The 23,269-nt window shown below is 37.1% G+C and overlaps 1 protein-coding gene across 3 annotated transcripts in view; it reads left to right on the forward strand.

Annotated features, from left to right (window-relative positions):
• Positions 1-23,269, forward strand: part of IL1RAPL1 (interleukin 1 receptor accessory protein like 1) — a 790,829-nt gene that overhangs the window by 592,524 nt on the left and 175,036 nt on the right. For all 3 annotated transcript variants that reach the window (XM_026854140.1, XM_026854158.1, XM_026854149.1), the window contains exon 6: positions 13,501-13,575. In XM_026854140.1, the coding sequence (XP_026709941.1) occupies positions 13,501-13,575 (75 nt within the window). The remainder of the gene's footprint in view (positions 1-13,500; positions 13,576-23,269) is intronic.

Below are 23,269 nucleotides of genomic sequence, written 5' to 3' on the forward strand. Positions count from 1 at the left end.
AGGCGGGGATGATGACAGGGGAACAGGCACGGACACAAGGAGCACAAACCCATCAATCTGTCCCTTCGATTTAGTATCAGATTACATCCTCCAAGTTAGGTACAAACCCGGGGTAGTATTTATCTAAATATGCATGTGTGAGTGGGTGGGGCTGTGGTCAAGCCATTGTTTCTAGAGTAACAACACAGCACATTCCTCAGTGCAAGGTGTGTACTGGTTTTTGTGGGAAAAGAGGAAGAACAAGAGATAAGGTCTGCAGAGTACTGCAAAACAGTCCTTGTGAGAAGGGGAAGAGCAGGAGATAAATCTGCATAGTCATGTCAAATGTTCCTTGAGTAAAGTGGAAGAATGGGATCGCGTGGCCTCCACTTCGCATTCCTCCTTGGTGCCAAGGCAACACAAATCACTGGATCCCCATCCCGTCCTGTGTTTGTTCTGGGCACCATGTGTTAAGAAACATGTGTTTTGCAGCTGTTTTGCATTTCCCACATGTCCAACACCAGGTCAGGACTAAGGTGAAATGACACCAGGGATTCTTTAAGTCACAAAACTCAACTTTTGTTTGCTCACAACAGATGTTGGCATGAAACTTTGTCAGTGAGCCTTGCAACCTCTGCAACAAGTGGTAAACCTTATAACATACACCAACAAACCATAAATCTTACAACATATGCTGACAAACCACAAATATAATAATACACACTGACAAACTACATATCAACAAGCCTTGCTGTTTATGCAGGGATACAGGGATAGGCAATGGGAGAGAAAAGTAAGGAGAGAGAGAAAGAGAGAATAAAAGGAAAGAAAGACCAAAAAAAGAGAAGATTTCACCAGTCCTGGTTCCAGCATTGGTCCAGCTAGATGTCCAGTTCTGGAGGGGGGAACCACCCAGGGCTTTCTTTGTGTCTTTATATATCCTTGTGTCTTTATATATCCTTGCCCATCCTCCAGGCAGGAACTTGGCCTCATTGGGCTAATTAGGCATCATGCACAGTGTATGCTTCTAGAATTCTCTTTGCTTTGGTGCATGCATAGTTCATACCTTCAGAGTCTTCTGGAAATGGGGCTTGTGGGTCACTGGGGAGTTACTCCTCTCTCTCTGCAGGTATGAACATTGTCTGACCTTTCTTCTTGGTGCATGTCTTGTGGAAACAGGTTCTCTATTGGCTCTTTATGGAGTCACTCAAGATAGGGAATTTCAGCCTCAGGGAAGTATGATCCCACTTCTGTAGGAACCCCTCCTCTTGTCACATCTTCCTGCTGTTGCCTGCACAACCCCGGCATGTCCACAGACACTGTCTCCTTTACTGAAGTTCGCTATCGAATGTTTGAGACATTATGATTTTGTCTGTCTGTGACAGAACTCTATTTCCCAATTACAGTGTCTGAAAAAGAAACAATAAAATGTGATCTACATTTTTTGCCAGCAATGGTGCTTTTATCAACTTGTTTGTTATTAAAAGAGGGGACTTTATGGGGTTTTTTAAAATAATTATTTTATAGGAATATTATTTTCAACAAGATTTTCTGGTTCTAGAGCTTGCTTTACAGACATTTGAGTACATAAGTATATACACGTTTTTTATAACTAGTCAGGGTTTTTTTATTCACCAAGGATTAAATTATGGTTGTGTAACCACCATCTCTGGTAGCATTTCTGCAGACCAAATGTTTATGATGTCTAATCTCTGTTGCCAAGTAACTGTATAATATGTGCTAATATAACATCTGCCATACTGGGTTTGTATAGCAAGCTTTATTTAAGGCTTTTTACATTAAATGGACAGTAAGTGACACATATTGTTGTTCTCAAGCATGTTTCCCTTCCCTCCCCTTACATGAGCTGAGTGACTTTTTTTGGTTTTAATTGTCTATAGTAGACCTTGATTTCCTAACGTGTTACAAAACAGAAAAGCTATAGAAACTTAAGCTTCAGGGCTTACACTTCACAAAAGATTTGTATAGAGATAATGTATACCTGAAGTCTTTTGTGCCAAGATGTCTGCTGTTATAATAGGAGGGTCTGTACACACAATACAGAACCAAGTAGAACATCTGTATGATAAACTGTAGTGTTGTACAGTGCAATTTGCAAGGCATGTCCCCCAACTCAACCCCATCCTGTCTGCTGCATAAGACACTAACTACTCAGGACACCCTGGGAATTGTTCAGACTTTCTAAACCTGATTGTAAGGGCAAATATTAGCTAGAAATTAAAAAAGCAGGTGGAGACCTGCTGTAGATTCTTTTGGTTCAATCCTCTGCTCAGAGCAGTGTCACTGAGGGCAGGTTGCTGAGGGTCATGTCCAAATGGGTTTTGAATATCTCCAGGGATGGAGACTCCACAACATCTGTGGGCAACATGTTCCTGCGAGTGACCACCCTCATAAAGAATATTTTTTTCTTATGTCCTGTGTTTCAGTTTGTGCAGTTGCCTCTTGTCCTTCCCCTTAGCACCACTGAGAAGGGTCTGGCTCTATTGTCTTTACTTCCCCAATAAGTTTTTTACACATGGAAAAGGTTCCCCTGAGCCTTCTCTTCTCCAGACTGAGCAGTCTTAGCACTCTCATCCTCTCCTTGTATTACATGCTCCAATCTCTTAATCTTTATTGTAGCCCTTCACTCTCCTTATACCACTATGTCTACATCTCTCTTGTACGGAGAGCCCAGAACTGGACCCAGCACTCCAGATGTGTCTCATCATAGCTGAGTAAAGGGGAAGGATGACCTCCTTCAGCCTGCTGGCCATGCTCCGCCTAATGCAGCCCAGGGTGCTGTTAGTCTTCCCTGCTGCAAGAGCATATTGCTGGGTCATGTCTAACTTGTTCTCTACCATCCCAAGTTCTCTCAGTCAATCTGATTTTCACCTGGTCAGCTCCCATCCCATACTGGAGCTTGGGGTATTCCTCCCCAGGGAGGCATTTCCCCTTGTTGAACTTTGTGAGGCTCTTGTCAGACGATTTCTCCAGACTGTCAAAGTCCCTCTGAGTGGCAGCACACTCATCTGGGTCATCCCATTTTTGTGTTCCATCATCCAGGTCACTAATGAAGTTAAACAGTGTTGGCCCTAGCACTGATACTTGGGGTACACTGCTGGTACGGTCTCCAGTTAGATTTTGTGCTGCTAGATGCAACCCTCTGAGTCCACTGGTTCACCCGGTTTTAAACTCATCTCATTGTCTACATACTTAATCCATACTTCATCAGGTTTTTTTAGTGGAGTTGTTATGCAAGACAGTGTCAAAAGTCTTGCTAAAGTGAAGATAAACAGCATCAGCTGCTGTCCTCAGGTCCACTGAGCCATTCATCTCATCACTGAAGGCTATCAGGTTGGTTAAGCACAAGTTCCCCTTTGTAAATTCATGCTAACTACTCCATCATCATCTTGTACTTCATGTGTTTGGAAATGTTTTCCAGGAATATTTGTTCCATCATCTCCTTAGGGGGCAAGGTAAAGCTGGTCAGCCTATGTTCCCAAGATCCTCCTTCTTGCCTTTCTTGAAGATGGGAGCGACATTTGCTTTCTTACAGTCCACATCTCTGAACCTAAAAGCAAAAAAGCCATATTGAATGGACCAGATTAAAAATAGCTGGCTGAGAGCACAGAAAAGTTAATGCACACTCAAAGAGAAGTACAGAAAGAAAAAAAAAGCCCTCACACTGTACATGGAAGTAGAAATTATGGATTTTTCTCACTTAATTTTGGGGCCATAAGAAATGATAGTGTGTCCAAAATTCTAGCAGAGCAACGACAGATTCAGAAGACTAAATCACTGAAATTACTCAAAGAACAAATTAAAGAGGTGTACAGGTCTATGACAGAACTGGAACAGAGAGAATGAAAGCAAGTCACCTCTTAAATCAGATTATTTTGAAATAGAGCAACATAGTTAAAAGGACAAATCCTGAAAGAGGAAACTCTATGCAGTATGTAAAAACTTTAACTGCAAGGCCTTTAAATGTCAACTCTTTGGAAGAGTTGAAGTGTTCAGGGTGCATGGGGTCCTATTCCCTTTACAAGGCCTCCTCAGAGGCTGAGAAATCTTACTCTGAAATGTCAGCATTATCAGCGGAAAGATTTAATTATGAAGAAAAAGCATAGAGTATCAAGAATTTATGTTCAAAGGTCATGAGCTGTAGTAATTCCAAGAACTCTCTGGCCTAACTCTCAAAAAAGGAGAGAATAATAAAAGCAAGACAGGAACAGATTCACACATATTACTATTCCAGTCCTAAAATCAGTGTCCTACAATAAATTACTTTAAATGAGGGAAAATGCACTCCAGTTTTATGGGTTTGAAATCTAAATCTGAGACAGGGTATACAATAATAGGCCAAAAATGGAAAATAATTATACATTTTTAGGGGAAAATTTTAATGATTGTGAAAATATTGAGGAAAATAAATAATACTGAATGCCAAAATTCAACTGGCAAGTGTGAAAGTGAGGCTGAACAAGAAAATGTAGGTATCACTAATTAACTGAACAATATAAATGTGATTTTCCGGGGGACATCCGGTAAGAATAATTGAGTAATTGTTAAGAAAATGTGTGTTTGGTCTAGTCACAGAGAACATAACCTATATTTTCTATATTTTAACCTAGGGAAAAAAAGAAAGAGAATAGATTAAGGGAACAATGTGAGAAAGGAATCTATGATGATATGTAGAGAAATTTTAATAGTGTGTGTTGCAGAATGGTTTCTTGATATGAAATGTGTGAGTCTGGCTGTTCTTACTTGTTTGTCTAAGCCTCATGGTTTATATAACTCTCTGTTTTGCTTCATTAATATGATATCTCTTCAGGTAGCCCAGTCGCTAAGAATACTGCATGTGGTTCTATTTGTTTCACAAGCCTTATACAAGATTTATACAACACACCACTTCACTGAAGACTCTTCTAAACAAAGGCATAACCTAACACATAGTATAGGAGCAAAATAATGCTCTTGTAGGTTCTAACTGCAAATAAATATGTCTACATATTTACAGTTACACTAAGGGTCATGGTCCATATAGATGCCTCCAAAAATCATTATTATGGGCTTCCAGACTTAAAAGGTGCTAGAAAACAACCTCCCAAATCTTTTCATTTCTCTTGAAATAGAAACAATAGCAGACTGCAGCATATACAGTTTAAAATGGGGTGAACTGGATTTGCTTAATCCTGTTCTTATACATTGGTAAAGACAAGGATGTTTAAAGCTCCATGTAGATAAAATTGGAGAATAAGCTGAACTAAGAGCATAGTGCATGAGTACTAAAACGTGAATTTCAGCGATCTTCTCTGTCCTCAGCTTATTTTCTCTGCTAGTTGTTTTCTCTATAAGAGCAGAAGGATGATTTAGAGACCGCACAAAGTGCCGGACCCCACTGACATGTTTTATAAAAGCACCCTGTTACCTGTGACAAGCAACAGGTGTGGATGCCTTCCTCCAGCAGTATAAACATATTTACACAAAATATCCACAGGGATATTCCTGCTGAATGAAATCCTGGTGAGCTTCACCATTAAGCTGAAATATCAGAGAATCTCCTGCTTGAAGTTCTCATGGATGCATGATTTTATTCTTTTGCTTACATGAGCTTTCATTTTAATTAAACACACAGATAATATATCACATGCTTGTTTATAGCAACAGCAGCAACCATCTTGTCACTATTTCTTTTTTTTTTTTCTTTTTTTTTTTTTTTCAGATGATCTGATGTCTCTTAGATGAAAGTGGAGGGACAAATTTAACAGACCATGCAGACAGACCAGGCTTTAGCATAACAGCCTTTACACACACCTACATAGAAAATCTCATTTCCATTATCTTGTTTTAGGGATTAGTTTTGTACAGAAACAATGGTGTAATGCTTTATTTTAAGCAAGAATGCTGAACATTAAACATGAGAGAAAAAAAAAAAAAATCTTCCCAATCTTTTAATTATTTTATTTGTCTTTTTGTATTTTGAGTCTCTTTTTGTGGGGAAGGGGGAATCCTGTCCCTCTAGTAAGTCTTTTAGGATCAAAGTGTTCCTTTATTCTTTCCTTACCTCTTTGTAAGATCAAAATATAAATTCTAAATCTGCCACACAAAGAGACTGATACTGTCATGAAGTTAGGCTGATATTCCACTCAGTATTTTTAACTACATATACTCTTTGGTTCTTCTGTATTTCAAGGCTGCATTAGCATCTGTGGTAACAGCATTTTGATTATTTGCACTTTTTCCTTGGAGATCACTGGGAAATGTCACTGTGTGTTCAAAAAAAAAACAACAAAGGAAAAAGAAGCAATAAATAAATCTTCTCTGAAGTCATAGGGGTAGAACAAGTGTTACATCAGATTTAATTAGAGATGAGTAGGAAATGAAAGCCCCAACATCTGGCTGCATTTGCTCTTCTGCAGTATTCAACCTGTTGTTAATCACGGGGGACTCACAAGCTTAAAACATTTTAAAAGGCTTCTTGGAAGTATTCTTCCCATCTTCTAAATTTTCATTTTAGCAATGTCTCTTCTCAATATGCATCATTGGAACTTTTGCATAATGATGTCCTCTATTAGTTACCATTTTATCTGCTTCTGCGTTTTCTCACAGGACGTGCTAATATTTTATTTAATGCAATACATAGTTCTTTTAGGAAATTTTTCTTCTTAGGAAAATACCATTTTCATTTGTATGGCCAAAGCAATCAGGTTTGAGGGTTTTAATATGTGGTACAGAGAAGACAATGAGGAAGACATAAAGTGAAAGAAGAGGCAGATTTTTTGTCTCTCCATGCAGGATTTATGGGAACATTTCAGAAGATAAAAGCTGATCCTCAGTCATAGTGATAACTGTGTCACATTAGGCAGCTCGTTTATGGTCATATGCCTATGGCTTCACACACCTGTCTTTAGTATCCTTATATGTATCTGCCCTGAGTTTGAACTGCTTAATTCAGAGTATAACCAGGCTTGTTCACACAGTGAGGCAGAATATTCTTACAGGGCTGCTGTGCAATTCATTGCACACGTGGTTTTAAATGATGCCCTTGTGAATGAAAACTAATCTGATTGTAACTGAGAAATGAGATTTAAGGTTGTTAGAAGTCTCAAGCAGCTATAAAAAATTCTTTTTTTAATGAAAGACCTTGCCATATATTTATTTTCTAAAAGGTGATGATTTCTCTAGTGGTATATCTGAATACATAGGACTATACCTAAGTTAGGAGAAATAAAGAAAAACCCAACATCCTTGAATTGCATTACTTAAGTTTTGCTCTGCTCACAGTTGCTCTGAGGAACCTCAGAGTTCTCAATATTATTATTCATTTGGACAGTGACTGTGTATATTAATGTTTGAAGACTGCAGGTTCAGGCTGCATAGAATTAACCTACTCTAGGCTGCTGCAACTACATTATTTCTTTTACAGACGTCACTATTTAAAAAAAAAAAAAAAAAAAAGAAAAAAAGAAACCAGACCCTAAAATATACACCAGTGTTTTCCAAGGTATTGCATCTATCAACTGAAATTTTGTAGTTTTTCCTTCTATTCTTATAATTACCTGAGATTTCTAAATATTGCCATCTACAGCAGCTTTTCATTAATGATCACTTTCAAATGACACTGCTTTTATTTCAAGAGCCCTCTTATGATGTGGACACTTTGACATAGCAATCTAAAAACCTAATCTAGTGTTTAATCTCATTTCAAATCTTCACCACTGCTGTTGGTATAAGATTATGATGCTTGACAATGCTTGGTTAAATGTTGAGGTGTAATAGAGTGGTAAACACACCACACACACTTCATAGCCAGGTACTGGCCAACTCTGAGGGCACAAGGAAGAGGCAGTAATGCCAGGCACTATGCTCAGAAGCAATCAGACCTAATATCAATCAGACCTAATATCCCTCCTCTGACAGAGGTGCCTTGTTCCTGAGGTCATTTGCCTGTGCCAAAAATAGCAGAATAAAGAGAGAACAGAAAAAAAAAACAAAACAAAACAAAACAAAACAAAACAAAAAAAAAAAGACTCAGAAAATCAGCAGGAAAATAAATTGTAATGAGGAATTCTCATAATTTCTAGAGGCAAGTTAAGAGGTGGGGGATCTTTCTGAAAGGCAGGGTGAATTCAAAGAAATGGTGTGGACTTCAGGAAAAGATCTCCTTCTCTCTGGTTTCCTTTGATTTCAAAGTGTAGGAATATTTTGCCTTAGCTTAGTAATTAATGCTTTCCCCTACTTAATCATGTCCTATAGTTGCAATATCTTATGGGGACATCAGTCATTTTTCTAGAAATTATCTAAGTTCGTTAACATAAGAAGTTTTATCTCATTGTATTATCTTAAATCTCAGAATCACTAGAAGGGTTTTCATCCTCAGAAAGTAAGTTTCACTTCAGTAAAAAAAGGTGAAGAAGAAACGTTCTAAAATATAGATAGCTCAGATTGGCCAGGTAAAACAGCCATTCCTGTGAATTTTTGTCCTTGCAGGAAGTGTCCAGGCAATAAAATGGCTTTCTGAATTGCAGAAATCTCCCTCCACACAGCCCTGTCTGCTTCTAAGAAACTAAACTATTTGTAATTATGAGAATTTGCAAGGAAGAATCTGAGAGCATTTTGTAAATAGATCTTTGGAGTTACTATTTTTCTATTTTAAGTCTTGTGGGTTTTGAGGCAGTTCCATATTTTTTTTGTCCAGATTAGTGATATTTTGATGTACAGTTTGGATTCAGTTTTTCTTCATTAACTGTGTTAAATTCTAACAGGTGTCTGGTCTCTTCAAATAACAGAATTTTCCATAGAGCAAATGTATGTATCATGTGACCATAAACATCAAAAGCTAAAGTGACAGCTTAGAAAGAGGAGTATGGAAGTAGGTGGGTGATATAAAAATATTATCTTCTGGCTAGTTTCCAGCTGGGTGACTGATAGTGGTGGCTCTCAGTTTCATTACCGCAAGACAAATTGTTCAATATGTTTTAAATGTACATCCAATCTGACAGACATAGAATATGAATTCAGGCGCTTTCTCTTTGAGCAGGATCAATATGTCTGCAGCTGAATGGTATCTCTGAAGTTAAATATTATTTTTTAATATAGTTTCAGAATCGGTTACTTCACTTATTTCTTTTTAACTTTAGTTTGTTCCTAAGGAAAAACAAGTTTGATACATACTTGTTTTCAAACAATTTATCAGTGATGGCTCAAAAATCAAATATAAGATGGGCTGTAAACTTGATTTATGATCTAACAGCTTTTCTTTGAAAGAATCTGACCTGTCAAACCCCATTTTTTTGAGAGAAATATACCCAGGTTTGTTAACTTTTTCTGGGATAATGTTCCTGACTCTTAAGTGGGAAGGGAAAAAAAAAAAAAAAAAGGGAAAAAATAAGACAGTGATAGGGAAAGAGAGAAGGAGAAAGAGAAAGAGGATGGGGTGGGAGGGGGAGGGAGGGAGAAGTGCATCCATGCATCAACATCAGTAGATAATAATATCCAGGAACTAAGATTCTCACCAAGAGACTTGAGAATTCCCTCCTGTAAGAATAGGAATCTGAACACTCTGTTCCTCCTGTATGACAATCATGTTGATAACTACTGCCTGGTGGGAAGAGGACACTCTCTTTATTTTTTTAAAGGCATTCAAAAGAATTATGGTTCTTTGCATAAAGTACAGAATAGGAAGTGCTTTGAAGTCATGGATATTTTTGTAGGACATGAAAATTATTGCCTTCCTACATCTAATCATAAAAAAGAAAAAAAAAATGTTTTTAACTTGTTTAAGAGACTAGCTGTAGTTTTGAGTTTTGTAATTTTTGATTCTTGCTATTTAGTAAAAGTTTAGCACAAAAGGTTTTGCTCTTCAATTTAGTAGATAACTGTGCCTCCATATATCCACTTGAAAATTGTATTAATTTTTAATAGCCTGTTTCATGGTAGGTTGACCTGGTTAGGAAGCCACACCCCATGGTTTAAAGGATATGAAACAACTTATTACAGAAGATGCATAGGTCCACTTCAGGGTTTCTAAACGAAATGAGGGTTGCAGAATTGCAATTCCATTCAATTTGCTGTCTGTGGAGAGTGTAAACTTGAAAGGTAGAGAGGCAGTTGGAGAAATTCCTATCTCTGCCTCACATGGATTCATTGCCAGGAAAACATATATATACTTGCAGGCTAATAAATAGATAAAATAACAGACACTAAAGGTGTTGATTGACCAAGGGCCCATTTCAAATAATCTATGAAAATCTGACATTTTAAATATTCGAAGTTATTCAAATTCTTTTCCTTGCCTGTATTACTCCCATTCACAGTATTTCCCTACAGCCTAAAACTCTGGAATGCAGAATACCCAGGGATGCTTTAATTTTTCCAGATGGTTGAAGGAGTTGTCCCTGGGAGATGTGATTGTTTGTAGTATAGGCATACTGACAACAGTGTTAGGTTGGTAGGCTTCAGTAAAGAATGTAACATTGGAATACTGATATTTGCCCCAATTTAGAGAGCTTAGAGTTGCACTGTCATATTAAACATTAATTCTTCTTGGCCACAAATACTGGTAACTATCACTTTAAAATTAGTATGTAACACAATTAACCTCTGGTGTATCTTTGTTTTAATGTTGATTCAAGTTTTTATGTACTCCTGGATGGTGGGACAGAGTGTGCTCTCAGCAAAAGAGGAAGAACAGGTGACAAAGCAGAGGTCAGGGCTGCTGTTGAGGGAGACCTTGACAAGTTGGAGAGTCATGGAGTTCAACAAAGGCAAATGCAACATCTTGCTCTAGGAATGGAATAACCCTGTGCAGCAGTGTAGAACCAGGGACTGACTGAGTAGGAAAAATCTTTGAAGGCAATGTCCTGGCAGCCCAGGTGGACAGTAAGTTGAGCATGAGTTGGCAAAGGCTAAGTGCACAGCTATGGGCAAGAGTTTAGCTAGCAGGTCCAGGAGGGTGAAACTTTGCATCTGTTTAGCATCTGTGAGGGCACATGTGTAATGCTGTGTCAAATTTTGGGATCCCCGGTGTACAAAAAGACATGGATATACTAGATTGAGTCTAGTGCAGGGCCACAGGGTGCCTGGGGGCTGGAACACCTGAAGTGGTGAAATCTCCATCCACAGAGATGTTCAAAACATGACTGGATGAGGTCCTGATAGCCTGCTCTATTGGACCTGCTTTGAACAGGAGGTTGGACCACTTGGCCTCCAGAGGGTCTTTCCAGCCTACATGTTCCTGTGATTCCAATCCATCAGTTATGTGACTAATTTATTATTTTCAGTAACATTTTCTCTATTAAATTATCTATTAAATCTCACAAGTTATGGGAAAATTAAATTGGGCACAGATTTTATAATAACTTCATACCGTTGTTGAAGGATGATTTATCTGCATATTAACATCCTGTGGCTATTTATTTAAAAGTAGGAAGCCTCATAGAGAGCTGAAGTACAGGACCAGAAAAGTAATGTTGATTTTTGCTTAAACTGAGAAAAATACTGTTTTCTAATCTACTTATTTGTTGCACTCAGATTAATGCTACCAGTTACTATATCTTTACTTACAATGAAAGAACTTTGTTTGCTCAAAGAGTTTCAAAACAGATTTAGAACAACAGTGACTCAGAAGACATTATCTGATGAATGGCAATTGAGCTGAGAATGACAGAACTGCAAAACTAAATTTAAATTCATAGTGGATGATGTTTAAAAAATGGCAATGTGCTGATAAATTATGAGCCATTACAGAGAAGTTAAGAGGGAATTACTAATTTTGCGGTTTAAGAGAAAATATATTTTGAATCCTTTTCCCTTCTAGCTGCTTCTGCCCCCAAGGGGGGAAAAAACAAACAAACAAACAAACAAAAGCAAAACAAAGAAACAAACAAACAAACAAAAAAAAGCAAAACAAAGAAACAAACAAACAACCACAAAACCCCCAAACCCAACCAAACAAAACAAAAAAAACAACACACACACACACACAAAAAAAACCCCACAAAAAACAAAGGGAGCATTAGCATTCAAATCCATGTAAAGAAAAGTAACAACCCAGAGATGCTGCCGAAATGTCTTTCACAGCTGTGTCTCTCTCCAGAGTCTGTAGTGCAGAATGATCCTGTAGAAAGTAGAAACTGTTGCTGGAAAAATGAACTGAAAGAGGGTCTGTAGACCAAATCCAGTTCTTTTCCCATCCCAGTCCTTTCGACTCAGTCCTAGATCTGATAGGTCAACATACCAGACACCAATTGAGTGGGTATATGGTCCTGTCAAATAAAGAAAAACCTCCATAAAGCAGAAACGTATGAGTTGATAATGGATCCATTCTGTAGTTGAAGCAAAGTTGAAATTAATACTGTATATCTTAAAGGACATCGATAATTTCATTAAAGAGCAGAGGAAACATAGTAAAGAGAATGAAACTAAACATATTCTGCAATTCAGCTGACAGGAGATGAGCGTGTTTAGTTGATTAAACCCATACCTAAGCAGATATGTGTGTGTCAGTGAGAAAGGGAACAGTGATTTTGACAAGTTGGAGGGAACAAATATTATAGAGTTATATCAAAATGTCAAATGTACTTTAAATCTCTGACAGCCCATAATCTCTGTTAAAGACTGAAGTATGAATTAATGTTGAAAAGCAAAATACCAAAATGTTCCAGATGACTACAAAAGTTGGAGATTTTCCGTGGAATTTACTATAAATTTTAGGAAAAAAAAAGTCTTTTTTTCTCATATAGCATGCACTCATCTGTCAGAGATCAGTAAAGAATACACTTGCTAACAGCAAAAGTTGTTTTTTTTTACATTTGATCAATGTCACATCTATGAATTAAGTATGCAGATGATGAATCTAGTAGAATAACTGAACTATTTAGCTGCATGGATGGAATACTACACTACAACAAGCTTCAAAAGGTTTTTGACCACTACAAAATTCTTTATTCCACAATTTGCATAAGTCTACTAATACTATTTCAGGTTCAATCAAAAGGGAGGAGGGAAGTCATTTTGTTGGGAATCTTGAATTATTTCAGTATATCCATCCCTTGGATTTTGAAAATTGAGCCTTTTTCTAGTACTTCACTTTCAAAAGTTTCAGTGATATTAATATCTTTTAAAATAAAATTGTCATCAAATATTCAAAATTGTTTTACAGTAATTTATATTATTTCTCAATTAATGGCTATATTTGATAGAAAAGTAATTAAATATTATAACAAACTATGAAATGCTGGATAATATTTATGAAAATGCAAAACTGTAACATGTCAGTGCATGGTTTTTGTGAGTGTTTAGAGATTAATTTTTTTTATCACAAATGCCTTCAATACCTTAGCATGTGAAAGATTCTAAATTTTGGTGATATATTTACTCTCTAAGCAAAAACAATTACGGAATGCATGAACATTATTTAAACAAAAGGAAAAACTGAAGCATTCCTGAAGCAAATCTTATTGTACCCAATAAAAATAATCAGAAAACTATATATGTGGATTTTTTTTTTTTCTTTTCTAGCACCACTAACAGATAAACCACCAAAGCTTTTACATCCCTTGGAGAGTAAGCTAACAGTTCAGGAGACCCAGTTAGGTAAGTAGTAAACACATTATTTCTGTTCAAATTGTATGAAGTTATTTGATGTGTTAATGTGATGGTATGTTGGCATTAATAATTTCATTGAAATTGCATTAAATATACTTTGTTTCCATGCAGAGATGTATCATATACCATCTAGAAGATTGTTATTCACACACACACAAAAAAAGGTAGTAATTAATACTAAATACTAAGCTCTTAGATATTACTGATATTGGTTTTTACCTTTGCTGAAAGTCTATAGTTATAACAGTACCTGAGCATTTCTTTCTAAACTTCTCCTTTTCTGTATATTTAAATATATTTACTGTGGAATTCAGTGGGATGTTGTGGTTTAAATTCTGCTTGCAAGACTTCTTGGCTTTGGTGATTACTTACAGAATTTCAAAGATTTTCTGGGATTAAAAATGTCGCACTGGTCTAAAACCATCCAGCAAACAGTGATAAGTTAACATTATACCATCTGATTATTCCGAATGTACAAATATATATGTAAAGATGAATGAAGAGAAATTGATGCATAAATAAACAATTATTTTTTTCACTTTTTCTAGCCTAGTGGATGGTGGGTATGTTTCCTACCACTGTACAGGTAATTTAGTTTCCAAAGCTAAGTGCATGAGTTACTACAGTTTGCAGGATATAACAATCCACCTCCTTTGTGGATTGACACAGAGGGCAACTTGTAAGAAACAAAGTTACATCGTAGGTTACATCGGAATTATGCTTTGGTGTCAGAACAGTTAACCTAGTGATAGGTCTTCCAGCATGTTGGCTACAGAAACAAATGGAAATAAAAAAAAAAAAAAAAAAAAAAAAAAAAAAAAAAAAAAAAAATCAAGCCAGCAAGTAAAACTCAGTACATTCTGCAGCACAACACCAGAAAAATCAGAAGACTTACAAATTAATTATGAAAGTAATTGGCAAATCATTTTATGGTGCTTGCCATTTTATGGCTAATAGTGGCCAGAGAATAATTAATCTTTGTTTTGATATTTATAAAATATTACTTTAAAATGATTCGTGCTGTTCAGGTAATATTCTGAGATGATGATATACTTCTTTTCAGAAAAATAGAAAAGGGGAGATGTAACAAATTTCCTCCTAGAGCTACTTTCTGTTGTTCTGAAGGTATTGTTTGTAATATGCCAACTCAGAAAACTTTTCCTATATGACAATCCTAGATGATTTTACCTTTTCATTTGAACACAAGCCTAGGGAACAGAAAGCAAAGTGGCCCCCCACATTTTTTTTCCAAACTAATGTTGCTTACTGAGATATTTTTAATGAAAAAAATAGAAGACAAACTTTTCGGCCTTTGATGTCTTGCAAAAATACTGTATGGGTAAAACTATTTCATTAAAAGTGTAAATATTAATGGCTAGATAGAGGCTTTTTATCTATGATTTTTAGAATTAATAATATCTTTGATTTCTCGTAGTTCTAAGAAACAGATTAAGTAATTTGAGAGTGCTGGGTTTGGAAAAGACACTTTTCAGAAATCTAAATAGATATTGATGGATATGAAAGAGTTAAGTTGAAAATGTCACTTTCAGACACAAATGGGAAAGCCTGACTGCAGATTTAGCTTTATATCAAGAAGCTACAAGGATATATTAATTTGTTGTTTAAAAGGCTGTGAAAAAGCCTGTGAGAACCGGAGCAAGTGCAAAAAAGTGATAGTTCCCTGTCATGAAAATTGTGTTGTTCTGCTCTTAGATTTAATGTCTTGGTCCTGCTGGATAATGTTTGAAAGGTCTATTTTTCACTTTCTCTGAGGCAAGCTGGTGTTCATTTCAGTTGGCCAGTTCATACCCTGCAAAAATGCAAATTATTTTAACATTGGAATAATTGTCAAGATTCACTTAGTCAAAACTTGGATTTGTTACCAAAGCCAGCATCTACCTACCCACCTGAGGCTTGGGATGACCACGAGTTGCAGACGGCTCTGGACACTGCCAGAAAACATGTTACTCCTCCAGAATTTGTTTGAGATGGTGTGTTTGTCCCTTATTTGAAAAATAAACTTGTTGACGGGAGGGGCAGAAGTGGAATGGGTGTCACAGAAAAGGGAGAGCAAGGAACTAGGAGTTTGAGGTAGTCCAGGATTTCATTAGCAGGTCACCAGTCAGCGCGGTGGGGAGCTGGGGCAATCCCCACTCTCTGCCCACATTTCTGTGCTTCTCACCTTGCAGCCCTCCACCTTCAGTTGGAAATTAAACAGGTTGCGACTGTCAGGGCATGCCCTGGGGGGTGCATACATAACTTACAGGGATATATGTGTTTCTGCAGGTGCGCAGGGTGTATTGATATGTCAGTAATGATGGTTCACCTCAAAATCTTCCCTACTAGCAGGCCTCTGGGGAGCGGTGCTGGGCACACTTTTGAGGAAGCCCTCAGTAACCCCAGTGTGTTTGCTGCTGAAGGAGGTACTGGAGTTCAGTTCCTGCAAAGGGCTTCTCTGTGCAGCGTCTTAGGAAGACTGCAGGTGTATCTCATTCATTTGGCTCCAGTACTGAGTGACAGAGATACCTGAAATTTATTGCTGGGATATATTTGTCTCTTCTACCCACCAGCAATTAAAATCAATGTTGTGGGACCACAGACCTGTTGTACTATTGTGTTGCATGGCTTTTGTAAATCAGCATCAGACCAAAAGGTGACTGCATATTAAGGAAGGAGTTTCTCTATACAGTGACTGATTGACTGTTATGGCATAGGCTGACAACTGCAGTTTGACTTGCTAAGACAAAAGGAAAGAAACCAGAGCTGGAGAATCTGCACACCTCAATCCTGTGAACCTACAGGCTCCCATCCCACAGTCAAGACATGGGAAAGGTGTCCCACTATTCACCTGATGTTTGGGAGAGTGTTAAACATGGCTGCTCTGTAATAAGCAACCTTAGAGAGTCATAGAATTCTTGACACCTCATCTGAAATCTTTTTATTACACTGAATAGTAACAAGAAAAGTGCAAGATAGAAGCACAGCATAGAAATTGAAGGAGAAATTAATTTCTCAAAGGCTTTTCTTAAAAGACAGCATGAGACAGCCAAAGCATGAAGCAGAGGATGAGGAAAGAAAAACTAGTTCCCAACTTATCCTGTTCTGCATTTAATGTTTTTTGTTGGTAACTTCACTTCCAATTTTGTAATCAATAACTCAATCCTAAGTTCTAAGGGTAAAAATACTGTTTTCTTTTTAGGCTTTTCTCCTCTTAAAAGGGTTCTTAGGTAGCTGTGGTGACCTCTGTATAAACTGCCTCTTTGGAAACAATGACTACAAATAAAATATTATGTCAGTCTTCAGAAGTATGCAGCCTGCAAGAAACTTGGAGCAATAAGGAGATGAGTGTTTCCCACTCAGGTCTGAGCCACTCTGTGGTCTGGCAGCAGCATATGCCTGGGAGGGAGAAAAGCAGGCAATGAAGGGAAGGCAAGGCACAGAACAACATAATGACCAAGGCACTGCATCCCACAATATGCTTCCTCTTACCTTCAACATGTGAACAAAATCAAATGAACAAATCTCTGCTAACATAAAACCCTCTTGTAATAATAAAAATATAAACCTTTCCATTCAGACCTGTTCAGAAAGGAATCAACTTTATTTCTTGCATATGAAAAATCCTAAAACAGTAAGTGGATTTTTAATTCTAGATTCATGTACACGTTATACATTTATGATATAAATATATCCATGATATGTGTGTTTATGTTATAATTATGTTCTATATTTCTATACTGGTAAATTTGGAGTCTTTTCGGTTTCACCTGTCTTTAAGGTAACATTAGTTTTCACACCAGCACTGTCAAATATCTATCCTCCTCAAGGGAACAGGAGGAATACTTTTAGTCTGACTCGAGAAAATCTGATTTTACTATCCAGTTGGTCTATTTTCATGGTACCAAAGAAGACAGGTGTCTCTCCACAACAGACAGTATTGGATCTGAATTCAAAAAATGCAAAACATGCAGTAATTTTTTTAAACACCTCATAAGCTAGTTAGCCTGTTTCTTCCCCATTTTTCAGTGTGTTTGCTGGTTCTGCACAAGGCTGTAATTTGAAATGCCAACATTCACCTAGAAAAATAAAATAATTGTTGAATTATTTTTAGCTAGGCTTGATGTTAGAGAAAGGAAAAAAGGGAATCAAGGTTTTCTAGCACTATATGAATGGAACTATAACATTTTTGGACAGGCACCTAACTATTTTCTCTGTCATCTGAATGAAATGAGTTTTTCTGAAGTTTATCCAACACTAAAAATTACTCTTTTGACCAAATATGCAGTGAATGTTTTTCCTACTTGTTTTTAGGGCATTATTTAATACAATTAAATTCAGTATTACCTAGTGAATTGGGGCTTGCTTCTTTCTCTTTCTTACCCGCACCTGTTCAAGAAAAAAATGTAACTAAAACTGGTTTTGTTGTATTATTTCTAAAGAATACAAAAGAGTTCCAGAGGTAAATCATCAGGGAGAGGAGAATGCTATTTCATTCATATACAGCACTGTGTTGTCATAAAATTCTTTCACACAAATTGGCCTTCTTAATGATAAAAGCCCGCCTTAACTAGCTTAATCAGTAGCTGTATAAATAAATTAACTAAGATGATATGAAATACCTAACAATCTGTGACTCCTTTCAGGATGAAAATTAAAATGAAAGAATATATAGGGATTTTTAAGTTTATCTATTTGATTACACCAACATTTTTTAAACCAAATTGATCTTTTTTTCAAGTCATGTGATTCTTTGATCTATTCTATGATTAGATTAAAATAATATGGGCAACAGTTTCACATGGGAATAATCAAAACTGTAAATTCAAAATTTACTTCACACATATCATGTATATTTTTATTTACCTGAAAGCTGGGATTTTCCCTCCAGAAAACAAATAGTGGAGTTTTGAAAAGGGGAAAAAAAAAAAAAAAAAAAAAAAAAAAAAACCCTTTTTTTTTTTTTTTTTTTTTTCTGATTGAACTATTTATTTGTTACTTTTCAACAATCTAATATTTTGAAAGAGTTTTCATCAACAAATTCCTAGTCTCAGTGTTCTAAAATGTTTTAGTTTTAATATCATATCATAATTTGTGGGCTCAAGTTCAGTTTCCTATACCCACCTAGTCAAATAGTAAGACTTTCAATGGGAAAAGCTATGCTTAAAGACTCACTTGCACAGTTAAGGATTTAACTGCAGACTCGTTCATGAAAACTCAAATGTTTGAAATGTGGTGAAAATGGATGAACAATATTATGTCCTTAGCATCTGGTGAAAGAAACAAAAGTGTCTGATCATTTTTTCCCTGCAGAGATAGACATCAAAATATAAAACAACCATTTAGGAAAGTCACATAAAGGACAATACTTACCTAACTCTGACCTGGGCAAAGTTTGTATAATGCTATTAATTTTGTTGTCTTTTTGTCAATGATAATAGCTAGATACCTCAACTTGTTCAAGCACTGTTTTAGGCTCAGTGAGGACTATTATGGGAGAGACACATGGAAAACTGAAGGCCCCATGAAGCGTCAGAAACAGCAATAATAATAGTGGGGTTTTTTAGTCAATTTAAGTAACTTTAGTAAATACAAATATTAGCTCCTGATTTTTGTAAAACTACTCAAGCAGTATCATTCAGTGAGGCTGAGCTGGAAGAGAAGGAAAGTTCAAAAAGCTGGTTTATGTCGTTCTCTAAAGCAGTGGTACAAGGAAACTCACAATATCAAAATACCTACTTTACCATATGTGTAGTTTTTTAATCTAACTAGATACAAGATGACCAAAATCACATACATGCTGTTTTACACATTCTATTGAAAAAAGAGAAAATTATACTCAAATGTTTTTCTTGGCATTTGCAGCTCAGCTTCCCAATTCCAAATGGAGAAGTATAGCATAGAAGTGTGTTCCCCAACTAAATAATGGACTGAGGACTTCCAAAGGTCCCGACTAGGGGGGAAAAAAATTTCAACATCTAATGACGAAGAAAACCACAGGGTAATAAGGGAGATTTCTGTCACTAAGATCTGATTATAAAACCAAGAAAAATGTTTCCTAGGTACCCTCTACTCTCTTCTTTTGACTTTCAACATTCGGATTGCATTAATCCAACTATTCTATATCTGAGGCTGTCCATGAGGGCCAAACAGTTTGCTAAAAGACACAATAAGTGAGTCAGAAAGATTCAGCTGTACTAAGGAAAAGTTTGCAGCTACAGATCAGTGAAAACACATCAATGAATTTTCCTTCCACTCTTTTTCCTAATTTAATCAAAATCTAACAAGTAATAGTTAAGATATATCATTAAGAAATATCATATCTATGTATTTTACAAGTTTATTTTTCTCTCTTTCTCAATGTCTGCAAATAAATAAATATATATATATATATATATACAGACCTAATCTCTCCCTATATATATAACATATATATACTTATAGACAAAACTTGACAATGCATTTGTTTGCATTTTATCTCACTTTATTTGTGCATTGTCTGGGATACATTTATCTGATTTAATGATGGAATAATAAAACTTCTTTATTCATGTTAGACAATAATCCATTGAGAAATGTCTGCTTTAGAGAATAATATATACCATACTTATCTGAGCTACTTTCTGTGTTAAGCATCTATATAGGATTTAATTCAATAAAAAGTGTTTGTTTAGTCTCTCTCAAATATGTACATTTCATTCTTTATGTACAGATTAGATATATGAGAAATTTTTTTTTTTCAGATTTTTTTTGTGCAATTTTTCACATTTCCTATTAAAAAGGTAAACATCTGGTTTATTTTTATAACATGAGAGAAGACTGTGGAACCTCAGATTTTCCATATCAGTTGGATAATCATCCAAATGTTCAGTTTCCTATTTAAGACTTTCTTGAAAAATCAAAAATCATATGTCTCTTACTAGCAAAATAAAATATAATCAGATACAGCAAAACTTTTGTAAGAATTCTCTGTGAGAGACAGTAGGATGTAACTTAGTGTAACCAAAATCAAAATAAATACAGAATACTATATACCAAGAAATGCAATTTAGAAATAGGCACATAGTGTATATGATTTCCATCCTCTGAAATTACAGTCCTAAAAAGACTGTAATTGTGTACATTTGAAACATCAGGAATCACATTGTTCTGCAATCATTTTGCCAGAATTTTGTCTTTAAGCTATACTTTGTGGTTCTGAATTGTATGTAGACACTTCATCTTATATAATGTTGAAAGACACACAAGTTTTTCCTTACATTAAAAAAAAAAAAAAATAATAAAACATTGCTTAATGGTACTATGCAAAAGCATTCAAATGTTAAGTAGTAAATGTCAAAATTAAAATTTAATACTGTGTAATAACATTGATAACTGTTTTAAATTAATGAATGCCTTCAGAATATTCACATCTAGAGATACAGCTCTCTTGTGAGCAGCAATGATCTTCACATGTTAAGCTGATCTCACACAGAATCACAGAATCATCTAGGTTGGAAAAGACCTTGCAGATCATCCAGTCCAACCATTAACCTAACACTGACAGTTCCCAACTACACCAGATCCCTCAGCGCTATGTCAACCCGACTCTTAAACACCTCCAGGGATGGGGACTCCACCACCTCCCTGGGCAGCCCTTTCCAATGCCTAACAACCCGTTTTGTAAAGAAATATTTCCTAATATCTAGTCTAAACCTGCTCTGGTGCAAATTGAGGCCATTCCCTCTTGTCCTATCACTTATTACTTGGTTTAAGAGACTCATCCCCGGCAACCTCCTTTCAGGGAGCTGTAGAGGGCGATGAGGTCTCCCCTCAGCCTCCTCTTCTCCAGACTAAACACCCCCAGTTCCCTCAGCCGCTCCCCGTATGACCTGTGCTCCAGACCCTGCACCAGCTTCGTTGCCCTTCTCTGGACACGCTCGAGTCATTCAATGTCCTTTTTGTAGCGAGGGGCCCAAAACTGAACACAGGAATCGACGGGCGGCCTCACCAGTGCCGAGTACAGGGGTCAGATCCCTTCCCTGTCCCTGCTGGCCACGCTATTGCTGACACAAGCCAGGATGCCATTGGCCTTCTTGGCCCCCTGGGCACACTGCTGGCTCCTGTTCAGCCGGCTGTCAATCAACACCCGCAGGTCCCTCTCTGACTGGCAGCTCTCCAGCCACTCCTCCCCAAGCCTGTAGCGCTGCTGGGGGTTGTTGTGGCCCAAGGGCAGCCCCCGGCATTTGGCCTTATGGAAACTCCTCCAGTTGGGCTCAGCCCATGGCTCCAGCCTGTCCAGGTCTCTCTGCAGAGCCTCCCTACCCTTGAGCAGATCAACACTCCCACCCAACTTGGGGTCATCTGCAAACTTAAATCAATAAGGATGTCTTTGGGTTATTGGTGGAACAACACATAGTAGTATAGTTTTTTTCTCCCAGGAATGAGTCTGTGTCACAACCTGGACTGGAAGCCCAGGGATTCGCCGCGCTTCTGTGATTCCCTTTGTTCAAATTAAGGTGAAATGACGCCAAAGGACTAGTTAAAATGTTTTACTTGTGGTGAAGAACAATTTAGAGTTGGAAAAGGATGATAAGCAATGTGGTCTTCTATAAAAAAAAAAAGGGAAGGGAAGGGAAGGGAAGGGAAGGGAAGGGAAGGGGAAAAGAAAGAGGAAAGGAGAAAAGAAAGAGGAAAGGAAAGAGGAAAAAGAAAAGGAAAAAGGCTAACATGGATCCTTTGGTGTCCTTCTCTGTTTTCTCTAATTCTAAAAAGCACAAATACAAAGCAGATGCAAGTTAAAAAAATGTTATTAATATATACATAAGAAGACAAAGAAATTTCTGTGACAGATCTTCAAAATACATAAAATCGCAGAACACTGTAGAAGGATGGAACCATCCACCTGGTGTTGATTTTGTGTTCTTTTCCATGGGCAGTGGTTCCTATCCAGGCATCTAAATTGAGTGGTGTCTTCAGGGTTAGGGGTGTTAGAAGGTCCACTAAAACGGTCTATCCCAGATAATGTAACAGGTTTGACTAGTCTTTCTGGTCCTTTTCTCCAGTAAGTAGAGATGGAAGTCTGGGGCTAAATGAGGTGTGTCTGGGGCACCCATTTGTTCCCCAGTGACTATTTATTTTAGTAAGTGCGTCAGGGAGCCCAGTAGGCTGTCCTGCATCATGAAGTTTAAGAGTTCGTTTCAGTAGCCCGTTTGTCCTCTCTACTACCCCATTTGCTTATGAGTAGTAGGGAGTATGAAACACCCATTGTATTCCTGTTCCTTTTGCCCATTCCTGCACCACCCCGGCAGTAAAGTGGCTACTGTTATCTGACTGAATTGAGGTTTCAATAGTGACTAAGCCATAGTTTCAACCCTTTTACTGTATTTTATTCAATTGCCTGTGTAACAGCCTCAGCCTGGGTGAGCCCCGATACAACTTTGACCTTTATGAGAACATAAGGAGGAAGTGCAGGCACTTGCTGTAAAAATCTTACAGGTGCAATTGGGAACCCAAATTTTTACTCCTTTTCTTTTCAATCCACCCATGCTTGTCTCTTTAATAGGTCAAGTCCCAGAATATTTGTGCTGCCCCTGTTGCAGTTTCATTTCCAGATAAACCAGCATTTTACCCGGGCAGTCAGCTGTGTCTTAGAGCACCCAAAAACATCTGTAACTCAGATCTGGTTTTTGTCAGGGAGAATGCC

This window comes from Athene cunicularia, assembly GCF_003259725.1.
Source record: "Athene cunicularia isolate RWA chromosome 1 unlocalized genomic scaffold, athCun1 chr1_part1, whole genome shotgun sequence".
In the NCBI taxonomy this organism is placed as follows: domain Eukaryota; kingdom Metazoa; phylum Chordata; class Aves; order Strigiformes; family Strigidae; genus Athene; species Athene cunicularia.